This window comes from Pongo pygmaeus, chromosome 3, assembly GCF_028885625.2.
Source record: "Pongo pygmaeus isolate AG05252 chromosome 3, NHGRI_mPonPyg2-v2.0_pri, whole genome shotgun sequence".
Classification (NCBI taxonomy): domain Eukaryota; kingdom Metazoa; phylum Chordata; class Mammalia; order Primates; family Hominidae; genus Pongo; species Pongo pygmaeus.
The window spans coordinates 42,444,453-42,458,160 of record NC_072376.2 but is presented as its reverse complement, the minus strand read 5'-3'; the positions used below and the strand labels follow the sequence as shown (position 1 = coordinate 42,458,160).

At 37.1% G+C, this 13,708-nt stretch overlaps 1 protein-coding gene across 1 annotated transcript in view; it reads right to left on the bottom strand.

Annotated features, from left to right (window-relative positions):
* Window positions 1–360: 360 nt before the first annotated feature.
* Window positions 361–13,708, bottom strand: part of GRXCR1 (glutaredoxin and cysteine rich domain containing 1) — a 138,613-nt gene continuing 125,265 nt past the window's right edge. The window contains exons 3-4 of the mRNA XM_054485940.1: window positions 10,612–10,677; window positions 361–657 (exon numbers count right to left, since the gene is read on the bottom strand). Coding sequence (XP_054341915.1) covers window positions 478–657; window positions 10,612–10,677 — 246 coding nt within the window. The 3' untranslated portion in view covers window positions 361–477. The remainder of the gene's footprint in view (window positions 658–10,611; window positions 10,678–13,708) is intronic.

Below are 13,708 nucleotides of genomic sequence, written 5' to 3'. Positions count from 1 at the left end.
GCTTAAAAAAAATTACTGCCTAAGTATAAATGTGATCATATTTTTTCCACTATCCAGAACTCTCTTCTTCCTTGTAGAATGCCTAGGAATATGTTATGCTTCTAGGTAGTTGCATTAACTCATCCTAGTCAATAGGGTGATGTTGCAATAGGCACCATTATCTAGATTTTGTTATTTTCTTTAGACGAGCAAACACATTTAGGGAATCAGACTTTGGATATCTTGGAATGGTTTGGGGTACTCCATTAATTCCAATTAGAAACCAGGGTCTAGCACAGGGCTTGGCACATAGTAGTTGTTAAATAAACATTTATTTACTACATCAATGATGATTGCAGCAAAAATTCACCACAAAGACAATTATAATAAACAAAGTTTATTGATTAATCCATAAACATAACCATTTAAAAAATATATATAAACCAAAGTATTGCCTTTGATTAATAAAATGAGGCTTTTCCTGGGTAGAAGCTCCAATTAACCCGCACAGTTCTTACAACGCTGAAGACCATTTTCATTGCAAGCCGTACACTTCAGGGCTTTGAAAGAGTCTGTGAAGCAGTTTCGAAACACGGACATCTTGCTCCCATGGCACACGGAGCATGGAAGAAAGCCAAAGCCTCCACAAGAGGGACACTCATGTGGATGCTGCACTCTCTGTATAAGGTGGCAGGGGAACAAGAGAAAACAGAGGATGTGTTAGCATGAACAACTCAATCAGCCTCCCGGTCTTTCTGAACTGTCAGTGGTCATAAAACAATCAATATTGGCATAATATGGCTATACACTTGAATTCACCTACCATTAATACACATTACACCCAGGAAAGTAATTAGTTGAAATTCTCCTTCATTCCCCTGCCAATGCCTATCTATACCACAGGCTTGGTTTGTAAAGTGGGTAAATTTTAGGTTGAAGGGCACATAACTTCAAGAAATCCATCATATGAAAACATCTATCTACAAACCAAATAATTCAGAAGCTGGCTTTTTGTATTAAGGGAAAATACTTTAACTTTCCCATTAGTATCATTTAACAGTTTCATGTCTTTGTTTATAGAATAGCATATTAATAGCAAGTCTGGAAAATCAGAAAGCTAAAAGCTGAAGTGTGCAGGCGCCACTAGAAACTGAAGATTACTAATTATATTGTAAATTTAGAATAATACTTCTTTTTTCAAAGCACTTTCAAATGCATTTTTGTATAGAATCTTCACCCACACTAACCAGTACACATACAGACACCTTTTTCAGTAAAGACTTAATTCAAGCATCATTATCCTCATTTTATTTTTAAGAAAACAAGCACAGAAATCTTGAGACATTTCTGTAAATCTATTTAGCTTCCCACAGTAGCTATCAACCTTTCTATCTCAAGCAAAGGTAAAGTATCTCTGATAATAGAATGAAAATAGCCTGATAGTGTGTTGAGAGTAATACTTTTAAAATCATTTACATGCATTTCTGTTTGCTTTTCTGAGCATATAACCTTTACTGGTGTCCTCTAGTGGCATCCATCAGTTTAGGGGAGATTAGGTGCCATTACAGAATGAATACAAAGAGAAAATAAGTAAATTGATACTAAGCTTCCGACTTGCAAAAAAGGAATTTGCAGCAGTGTTTGAAACCCTGGGTTTGTGAAGGGAATAATTGCTAAAATAAGCTCAGGAAATGTGGATACACACACACACAAACACATACAAACACATACTCAGACAAACATGCTTAACATATTGACACATACATATAGCTTTTCTCCAAAGATTTATAATTGCACATATTAAAGCCTCAAAAATATTCAACTTAAAAGAAACCTGACAAAGTGAGTTTAACCCATGATTTCTTCAGCACATATAACTATGAGAATTTTTCTGGAGTCAATAATATAATTCTCTCATAATTAGTAACCTGTGGGATGTACTTTGGTATTCAAACATTAGGATCTAATTGATATTTATAAAATATCAATCTAATATTGATATTTTAAGACAATACAAATGGGCATTTTCTGTATATAGCAGGATTCACTTGCAATTATAGTTTGACTTGACTATTATATCAAGATGGCTAAACTCATATAATATCTCATTTCTAATGGCACCGAATCACAGAAAGTAGTTGTCGTCAATCTGAATAATACAAACAATTAATTTTGTCAAGACTGTAGAGATTTAAAGCTCTTCCAAAAAGATAGATTGAATATGTACAGCAATTTGGTCACTTTGTTGATGGATTTTTGTCATTTCTTTGTGCAAGAATTGACTTAAAAAAAGGATGTACTGCACTTAAATTTTGTGTAATATTAAAATAGAAAAAAGAAAAACTTTGAGTAAGAACAAACCCAGTGATGGAAAAACAGCGCACTTTAAAAGAGCAAACAGTGCACTTTAAAAGCTAAATATGAGAAAATTCCTAAGTAATGGAGTTCTTATCAAATACTAGAAAGAATATAATGTAGATAGATCCTTGTCGTTCACTATTGCTATAACAGGAGATTATGCTAAAAATATTTAATGACTTGTACAAGTGCACCAAGTCAGAATAAATGCAGGCTGGCCAAGGTCCTACAGTAAGGACTTGCAGGGACCCTGAGTCCAGCCCTTTACTCATTACTGCTAGACTGTAAATAGATCTGAGTTCCTAGTAAAGTAGAGTTGTCATATTTTGCAAATAAAAATACAGGACGCTCAGTTAAATTTGAACTTCAGATAGACCACAAATAATTTTTGTTTAAGTATGTACTAAATATTCCATGAGATATACTTAAGCTAAAAAATTATTTATAATTTATCTGATATTTAAATGTAAGTGGGCATCCTGCATTTTATGTAGCAAAATTTACAGGTTGGAGTTGACAGAGAAGAAAAGAGATATTAATGCATCTTGGGCAATGGCTATTTACCAACCGTATAAATTATTTCAATGTCTCTTTTTTTTTTTGAGACGGAGTCTCACTCTGTTGCCCAGGCTGGAGTACAGTGGTGCGACCTCAGCAGCTCACTGCAACCTCCTCCTCCTGGGTTCAAGTGATTCTCCTGCCTCAGCCTCCCAAGTAGCTGGGACTACAGGTGCATGTCACCACACCTGGCTAATTTTTGTATTTTTAGTAGAGACGGGGTTTCACCATGTTGATCAGGCTGGTCACAAACTCCTAACTCAAGTGATCCACCCACCTTGGCCTCCCAAAGTGCTGTGATTACAGGCATAAGCCACCACACCTGGACCAATTATTTCAATATCTTAATGAGTACAAACATTTTTCAATAACCATGACTGTTGTACCAGTGCACACTAGGTGAATATCAACTCCTGCTATGACCCAAGACACTTGTGAATGACCATATTCTTGAATAGCCATATGGTTTTCTCATGAAATATATTTGTGACTACAAGCAAAGAACAACAAAGCTGGAATGAAGTGTTAGTGCTATGCAGCTTTCTGAGCTCACTGTCTATGTGTGGCACTTCAGACACCAGGCTCTGAGCACACAAAATTCAAAATAGTAACTCAACACAATTAAAAATTATTTTACATAATGGGCCTACAACATGACTTACAAATATTACTTTCAAAGGCTAAAATATCAAATGTTAAATTCACTAATACCAAGAGTCTACTGTTTCTTCATAATTTATCCCCTTGTCAGGACAAATAAATTTCCTAAAATAAACTTAATATATAAATACCAAAGCCACATTTTTATTTCTAAAAATAATCACAAATACAACAAGGTCATTCTAAAATAGGATCCTCAGAGTCTGTGCAATTCTGTGATTAGATCTCTCTTTCATTCAAAGGATTGTTGAGAGGATTCAATGAACTAATTCATGGGAAGTGAATAGAACATTGCCTGACACATAGTAGGCACTCAATACAGTTAGTCATTATTAGCCATTATTTTATTAATAAATTCCTATTGAAAGGATTTTTATTAACTGCTACCTCAAGCTAAACTGCTTGTGGTCACATGACACAACCATTTTCTACACTTCTAAGAGCATTCAATTTAAACACTTGTTCCATACTTCGCCTTCTGGTTTAAGGTTTTGCCACCGTAAGAAAGGGAGAGTAAATGTGTTTCAATTCATGTGCTATTTCTGTTGTCTTGGAGAATAGTGCTGGAAAGATTCTCAGGCTACTTCCATTCTCAGGAAAAATTAGCTATTTCAGCCATAAACGTAAGAGAGGAAAGGGATGGCTTACATCTTGTGTGGAGTCTTTGCCGCCTTCTCACACCAACCTGTTGTGATAGACACCACCATTTTGCAAATGAGGAAACACAGCCTCTAAGTTGGTTTTTAGAAAGTAATTATCAAGTTATAACTAGAAAGTGGAATATTGAAGAGGTCTCTTTATGAGCAAAATCCATGGTCTTCCCTCTATGATAGTAGTTTTCAATGTTTATTTGCATCCATTTTTTCCCAAATTATCTAAACATGAGATCCCCAAATGTAAAGCAGTTGAAAGGATAAACGCTATGACTAAAGCCAAAGTGGTGGTGAGGTGGGTGGGTCTTGAGGCAACCCACTAAAGCTCCCCAGTGCCCCCTCAGCACCCAGGAATCTCATTCTTGCTTGAGGCAACCGACTAAAGCTCCCCAGTGCCCCCTCAGCACCCAGGAATCTCATGCTTGCTACATCTTCCAGCACAATTTATGCTATTTGTTATTCTAATAAGAATAAATAATTTAGTCATGCCTAGCCATGTCTTTCAAAGAGCACTTTGTTATACTGGAAGTCTGGTCCTAATTTAGAGGGTTCTGTACAAAGAAAACCCAATTGGGTTATATTAGATGCTCTTATATTAGTGTTGCTCTGAAGTTTAACCCTTCTGTAGACAGTTTTGCCTACAGATTAAGATGGAAAAAGAGCTAGGAATTTCCCAAAGAACATGGACAAAGTTTCGAGTTAGAGGAAGAAAGAATGACTGAAGTTAATGAAACAGACTTCTACTTTACTAATAGTATTGCTAATTATTAGTAACATTACTAACTAGTAACAAAACAGGCTTCATTACTATTAGTAACTATTAGTAACAAAACTGACTTCCCCCTTTTCTTTTTTTGAGACAGAGTCTCGCTCTGTTTCCCTGGCTGAGTGCAGTGGCGCAGTCTCGGCTCACTGCAAGCTCTGCCTCCTGGGTTCACGCCATTCTCCTGCCTCAGCCTCCCGAGTAGCTGGGACTACAGGCACCCGCCACCACGCCTGGCTAATTTTTTGTATTTTTAGTAGAGACGGGGTTTCACCGTGTTAGCCAGGATGGTCTCGATCTCTTGCCCTGGTGATCCGCCCGCCTCGGCCTCCCAAAGTGCTGGGATCACAGGCGTGAACCACCGCGCCCGGCCCTGACTTCCACTTTCAATGAAGAGATTGACTGCTGCGGAAACGTTGACCTGCAAGCAATTAAGAATCCAGGCAGACCTGGTTGAGAATAGTACACAGAGTACTGAATCTACAGACTGTGTCTCCTCTCCTGTGAATAGTGGTTTGGGTTGAGACAAATCACTTTGGGGTGGACTTCAAGAAAAAAAGAATGAGAAATCACCCTCCACTTTACCTCTTTCTGTTCATTCATTCCTGTGAGTGAGTTTTAAAGATAGATACTCAGTGAGTGAGACCTTTTACTTATTCATTCCATTCCATAAATATATATTGAGTATTCACTAGCCAGGCACTGTGTAAGGCAATGGGAATATAGCAGTGAACCAGACACTTCTCTGTTTTCCACATAGTACATCTCAGCCTCGCCCTTGAGTCTTGGATAGGTCTGCTCCATATTGCAGTCATCTCAACTAAAGCACACAAAATGTATTGTGTCTCTAACAAAGGACAAAAACAACAAACGACAAAGATAATGGTAGAGTTTATGAATGATTGTGAAACAGACTTCCTTTGTGGCAAAGGAAATTTGAAACTCAAATTTGAAGATGTAAGTTTACCCCCAGTTATGCAATATAGAAACAGGATGCTAAGATCAAGAGTCTTCATGTCTTCTTCAAGATCAGGAAATGAAGTTCTTATTATTTTTAACCTCAGATCATCAAATCCTATTCCAATAGAGTTTGAAAGTCCCTTAAGTATCCTACCAAAGAGGAAGCAAATTATTTGAGCCTCTGTGACAATACACCTCATTATCCAGATTGTCTATGAAGCAGTATTACCCATAAAACAAATTGTCAGAGTACACGCTTGGCTTTATAATCATCTCTGGATGATTCATCTTGGTCTATGTATTTTGTTTTAAACTAGATTCAAAAATTTAATTCAGCAAACACTTAAATGCCTACTAACCACCCCTCTGCCTGACCAAGCTGCTAAAAAAATAAATAGAATCTTTTCTGGTCATCAATGTTTCCGGCATCCTTAATTTGCAGAGTTGAGAAAGAAGCCACTGAACAAAATGCAGACACAAGGGAAATTTGTAGCTCATAATTCTAAATGTATAAGCCTGGATATAGGAGCCTGATTCTTAAACCAGATGGGATGAACTGCCATAAACCTACTTAAACAGATGTTTTTATTTCAGAGAGAAGCAGATGACATGGCCTGATTCCCCAGGTGAGCAGGTAGGTGGTGTCTGTGGCTGTAGCCTCAGAACAGGCTGTGGCTACCCCCTTTCCCCTAGGAAGGACCATCGTACAGAGCTATACTTCTCCAGGGAGCCTCAGGACAGTCTCTGACAGCTCCAATGCCTTGCACAGACAGTCTGTGCCATTTTTGACATCCTAAGTGTGTAGCTGGGAATCTTTGCTTGGTTCTTCATGAACAAATAAGCGGTTACCAGCCCTCAGGGGAGAATCAGATTAAGTAATTGTTATAAGCTTTACCAAAAAAAAAAAAAAAAAAAAAAGGACAGAAAATAGACACTATGTTGGCAATCTCAGTACAAATGGCAACAAAACTGTTTACTCTTATCTTCAAAAAAATAACAACGCAAAGCTTACTTGGAGCTTCTCTGCCATCTGAGATCTTTAATTCAGTGTCTGCCAGAACCAGGGATATGGTAATATATCTCAGCACTCCCCTGGCTCTCCCTGCATGAACACCAACAGGATTAGCTATCCGTCCTGGTTATTGTTTTGTTAAGACTCCTTAGACACTTCATGGCTTCTCATTTTTAGCCTATTTATTAACATAAATAAATATCATTTACCAAAAAGACGGTGGTTTCATTCATCCTTTCAACCACACATTCTTTTATATAAAATAATAATTTTATCCTTCTTTTCATCTCTTAAATGCTTTGCCTCCTCCAAAAAAAGCTTTGGATGAAAAAGAAGTCATTTATTTATTCCTTCAGAAAATACTTATGTGTGCCTGGGATATGCCAATCCCCGTTCTAGGCACTAGAATTAAATAATAAAAATTAATGAACGTCTGTGTTCATCTGGAGCTCACATCTTAGTGGGAGAATTACCTGCAAACTGTCATTTCAGGAACACAGTCCCCATTGGTACAACCAGCTCTACTGAGACCAGATCTCCATAGCAGCTATCACATGTGTTACTAGCTTCTGCTGCCTTTGGCCAGCTCCTCATGTTTGAGGCCACTAATAATCTTCATCAACAAATCAGATCGACTCAGCTTCCCCAGCAATTTTCAGTTGGGTGGGATATATGATAAGATTCTTGGTGCACAAAAAACTTGGAATTATTTTCTGACTCCATTTCTGATGGCCCAACCACAGCTGCTAAGCCTCTGTCTTCAGTATCACTTGAAATAACTGCTAGAAACTGGAACCTGAATTATGAGGACCAGGAGCGGTCATAAACTACCATGTAGCAACCCAAGTAACAGCAAACTAGAACTTGCCAGGATCTGTCTAGTGCTAGAGCCCTGTGTCAAAACCCAGCCTATTCCCTGGACCTAACATCTTTACTAGCTTACCTCCTAGGAAACTACTAACCCAGGTTCTGTGTCCTGCCACAATATAGTCAGATTTCCTAGATACCTACATGCCACTTAATTTGAAAGTCATGGCAGCATAGGTTCATAGTTAATTAACATCATGGGTTTGGAGTCAGACTGATTAGAATCATAAATCAAATATTGACTACCTAAACACTCTTGAGCAAGTGATTTTGTCTTTCTGTACCTCCATTCCCTTGCCAGTAAAATGGGGATAATAAGAGAACTCATTTAGCAGAGTTGTGAGCTTTCAATGATTTAATACATATAAAATACCAGGAATATATCTTGCTATATAGTAAGGACTGAAATGTTTCCTGCATCATGAAAATTTAACTCCTACTCTGCTGTCAAAAGCCAACCAGAAAAGTGGAATCGGTTTAGATCTGTATTTTGTATCCCTTATCCTCTTTGCATGGCTCTCCCAGTGCTTCATTTCACCTGGTCTCTTTACTTCCTCTTAAACTCCAGCTACCTCTCAGGCAGAGTTCTGGGTTTTCTTGATTGACTACAAATTCTCCACCAGTTTTACAATATGCCCAAAGCAGCCGAACATAGTGATGGCACCGCAGAGTTCCTATAACAGTAGAAAGCCAATGCCATACCATTATTTTGAACATTAAAAATAACTTAAAATATTTGTGCCTTATTTATGTCATCTGTAGAATGGAGACAGACTTAATGAAGAGAAAAACATCTTCTTTTCCAAAGTTTTTGAGCTGATGGAGAGAGAGATTATCTACCATGGTACTGTTGATCAAGTTGTAGAACTGAAGAATTATGGACTCAATGGAATAAAATTTCAGAATAGCTAAATCAGTCATCAATCTGTACAAAGAAAAGCAATGAAGGATGTTCATCCTTTAAGATCCTAAAAGATGCTCTTAAACCATAGAATTAAAATAGTATGATATTGATGCAACAAGAAGTAAATAGATCAATGATACTGCATAATACAATTTAAATGAGTTTAAAATGTGCACAGAGAATAATACACATAAACCAAATTGTTTAAATAAAAAGATATATAATAATGTAAGTGAATGACTTCACAGGATTGGGGTAGTGTATGAGAACAGAAAGAAATAAATAGATCCATTCATACAGCTTTTTTATCTAAGAGGAGTTTTAAGAGGAGCAAGTACACACCCCGATTTAATAGATAAAGAAATCAAGATACTGGCAGGTGAAAGGTTATGCCCAAAGTCACACAGCCAGAAGCAGAAGGAGCTAAAAATCCTCTGATTTCCAAGTCATAATACTTCAGAAATTATCAATTATGGAAAAAAGGAAATTTAAAACATTTTACAAAAACAAGTTTACTCTCTGTATATATCGCATGGCTTTTGAATTTAGAATCAGACCATAGTAAATTATTTTGCTAAAGCACAAGCCTTCTCCTCCTTTATAAGCACTATATTTCTGGCCATCATCCTCATTGAACCACAATGTCTAAACATACTCTATTTTTTGTATTATGACACAAACAGATAAAAAACGATTTTGAGTTATTGCTGTAGGTCTGCAGTACATTGAGAGGACATTGTTGTCTCCCTTAGCAAAGTACCTGTAAACAGTAGATACTTAATAAATGTTTGTTGAATGAATGAATCCATTGTTTTCCTTCTGGGAAAGGTCACAATATGAATAAAACATGAATCATTCAATCAAGGAGCATCTAGTTGATTTGGGACATGAGTCAAATACTAGAAGAAAGGTAATACAAAAAAGACTTTTATAAGCCCCCTAAAAAGAGAGTTACAGGAATTCAAAGGCGGGGGAGATCAGAAATGACTATTGGAAGAACTGATACTGAAGATGGGCCTTGAAAATGGTGGAAGGAAATGAGGAATTGGGACAATATCATTCTAGGCAGACAGAACAACTTGCACAAAGGGATAGTAGTAAGAAAGCATGAGAAGCCAAATAGTCCTTTCTTTTGTCTAGAGTGGAAGGAATGGTAGAGAAACAGAAACTAGGTTAGCAAAGACTAGAGCAATAATAACCAGTAGTGACACACAGATACTGGATAACCATATGACCTATTTCTCCTGGGAAAGTCCTATTTCACATTTGCTGTCCCAGAACAATTACTAACGCATACTTTTCACTCTCAAAGTGTCCCATTCAGGACAATAAAGTATATAATCTTCTTACAAATAGGGAGAAAAAATAATTTAGCAGTGAGGTAATTAAAGGCCTTCTAGTTGCATGTTAATTTTATAAGTATTTGCATAAGTATTTCTCTGATGCTATATGTATAAGCACAGGAATACAAATTAAAATGTGCTTTTTGGAGAAACAAGTTTTTCTTTAATCTTTATAAATGATGTAGGAAGATCTTCTATATGTAGGAAGATCCATGGGAAAAATAAAGTTGTTTCAATGAAAAATTTTAATGTGCATCAAGACTATTTCCTGACTTGAAACACCTCATCAATGTCTGTATTACAGAGAGTTGGGATCAAATAAAGCTGACCATAACAGTTACCTAATAGTATGAGATCATTAGGAGTTAACATTAAAGTCACTCTAGCTGCAACAAACCTAATAACAGAAGATATCAAATTAAAACTGCCACATGTATCCTATTGCATATTTGTAAGAACATGGGGAGAGAGAATTCAATTAGGAAAACTCAATTATAATCAGAATGTGTTTAACATTTTGATTACTAAAAATAAGTTGCTGAAAGCACATTTACCTCAATTTTGGTTAGGATGTCTTGCAGTTCTCCTGATTCATTCATTGACAAAATTTTCTCAGCACCCTATTAAGAGAGAGTAGGGAGAAAAATCCATTTTTGTTAGTATTTGAGAAAATAAAGTTCTAGCCAGGAAAGCTTAACTCACAAAATACTGAACACAATTCTTTCCTTTGGAGCTGAGTAAATGTACAACTGGGATGCCAAAGAGGAGAAGATATTTTTCCTTACTGCCACATACTCTTCCATCTAGTAAGTCTTACCTCAGGTAAGGGGAGGGCTGCCTACAGGAGGCAAGCTCCAGGAAACCCACAGCTGTCAGGTTTAAGTCCAAATACAGAAAGGGCCAGCATACTCTTCAGGGTTGTTTAGGGAGCCTGGAGCCAGTCTACCATCTGGGAAAGGAATCCTTGGAGCAAATTCCCACCCTCGGTTATCTCTACCCTACTCCAAGCAGTACTAGACATGGCCCTCCTTAACAGCCATGCATGTAAAGATAACAGCAGCTAACAACAACAATAATGATAATAACTACCAACACTACTTAAGCAGATATTTTGAGTTTGGCACAAATATCATCTCCTTTGCTGTAGCAGACTCTATTATTTGCAGATATTGAGCCTCAGTGAGATTGAATAACAATTCCAAGGCCACCCAGAGAAGACACAGAAAGAAAATTTAAACACAAGTAGGGCATGCACTCCAGAGCTGATGCTTTTAACTTCTAAAACATTACTATGAAAGTGAGAAAGGGGACAATGTGTGTTTCTTCAAACTACTCCATTTTTCTCTCCTGTCCAGCTGCTTCCTACATTCTGCCACTCTACTTCCCAACATAAAACCATAGAGAAGGAAGAAGGAAAAACTGGAGTAATTATTTTTAATCAAACACGGAGACCATCTCTGCCTTGTTGTCACTGTGTCCTAGGCGTTCAGCACAGTTGCTGGCTCAGAATAGGTATTGATTGGATCAATTTTTGATTAATGAACAAGACAGAGAAATATAATCACACACTAAACATTTTTTATTCCTACTTCTGCTAAGCAGGGTGCCAAGCAGGACTCATTTAAAAAATAAAAACGTTCTAGTTTTTATGGAGGTTACTATATACATTTATGTAAAAGTATATTTTTTGTAAATGCACAAAAAACTAACCCACAGTGTAGAATGAAAAATAAGTGCCAAATGAATAATGAATAAACAAAGATAAGCTAGGAAATCACAAGAGGAGGAAAACTGTACTCTTTGAGAGTAGAGAAGGCTTTCTGAGGTTGGTGGCATTTGATCTGGACCTCAAAGACTGGATGAGTTTTCCAAAATAGGTTAAACAATCCTATAGTGATGTACAGGAGTATTTATTTCTTGGTTCCATTTTATTTCAGTCTATCTTGTATAACTTATGTCATCATAATCACCATAAAAAAATGTCAAATTGATACATTCAAAAGCAGTATGAACGAATGCACAGGGCTACAGAGAATACATATTGCTCTGTGAGGCAAGTTATATCTCTTTATTTGTTGGTAGATGGGCCAGGAATACAGACATGAAACCTCTAAAGTAAGAACAAAGGTAATGAAAGCACCATGACAACACATTAAAGCCTAAATGTAGTAATAACTGGTAATATTTTACTTTTGCTATATTCTGTTTGTTTTAAGAGATAGCTAAGTTAAAATGGGAAAGAACTCTGGGGAATTTGATACATGAACTAAAGCAGTAAAGAGAATATATACCCCATTTTTCTCAAGTGAAAGAAAATGCCCCACAATGACTCCAAACAAAATGAATGTACCAGAAAAGCTATCACACATCTCCTACCTGGCTCTTTTCTTATGGTAGCATTGTGTCTTAGTCAGTTGTTTAGAGTACAACGCATATGCCAAGAAAGGACCTGTCTCAATATTCTTAAATACAAATAACTCCTGCAGCATTACTACCACGGGAGAAGATTCCACATTGCAGTAGAAATGCAGGCTTTGCTTACGTTAAGCAAAGTACTTAAAGGCATAATGGTCACTGATTTTCAAGACACCTGGGTGTCTAGTATACAGGCGGTGTAATGAGTGCTTAAGGTTGGAAAAAGGCTGCTCCATAACAGAGGACAGGCAGCTGAATACCTACTTCCTCACCCAGCCACTGCTACTCAACACAGCCTCCACGACCCTACCTGCCCCGCCCTCAGGTCTTTCCCTTGGAACCAGGCCGTTGGTCCCCGTGCCACATGCTGAGTGAGCATTGACAGTAGTCAAAGCCTCCTGTTCCCTACTGGGCCCCATGTCTTTGCCCTCCACTTGACCCTGTCATTACCAAGCCTAAGAGCAAGATCCTACAGGGGACAAGGAAATCAGATGTTCGCCTTCTCTCATCCTAAGTGCAGCAGCAGCAATAGCAGAATAAGAGATTTTAGCCTACTTGGTACATTTCAGCGAAACATTATAGATCACTCCCATACTGAGGTTTGGAGCATTTATCAGGGTAAATCTCAATCTGCCCTGCTTTCCCTGCATTTGCATATTCCAAAGGTCTCATTGCCACACTTTTTCTTATCAAAGACATTCTAATTATTACTTGATCTATAAAGAAACCTCTGTGTCCACAAAAGAGAGTGTATTTCCTTACACATTGACATTCTTAGGAAATTTTCTTTTCCTGGTTGGTATTTGGCTAAGAATGTCAGACATAAGTTTGTTTTTACATACACTCCACCATTCAGTTCTATGCTAGTGGAAATTATTTACTCTATTACTTGGCATAGTTTATCAAGACCTCCACGACACCTATGGAAATATTTCTTCCATATTTTTAATTGGTTCAGAATCGATTTTTTCTTAAAATTAATATAATCCTGAAAATAATGATAATAGTAATGTGTTAAGTGCTTTACAAACATGAACTCTTTTAAGCATTGGTGCAAAGTAAGCATTTTTTAATAAAGGAACTATCTCAATTTTTTAAATAAAGAAACTAAAGTTTAAAGAGAATAAAGAGCATGCCCAGAGTCTTTCAGTTAATCAGTACAAGGCTTGGGTTGATCTTGAATTCAGGTTGAGCTGACTCCAAAACCTATACTTTTTCCATTGCACCCTGCAAGCT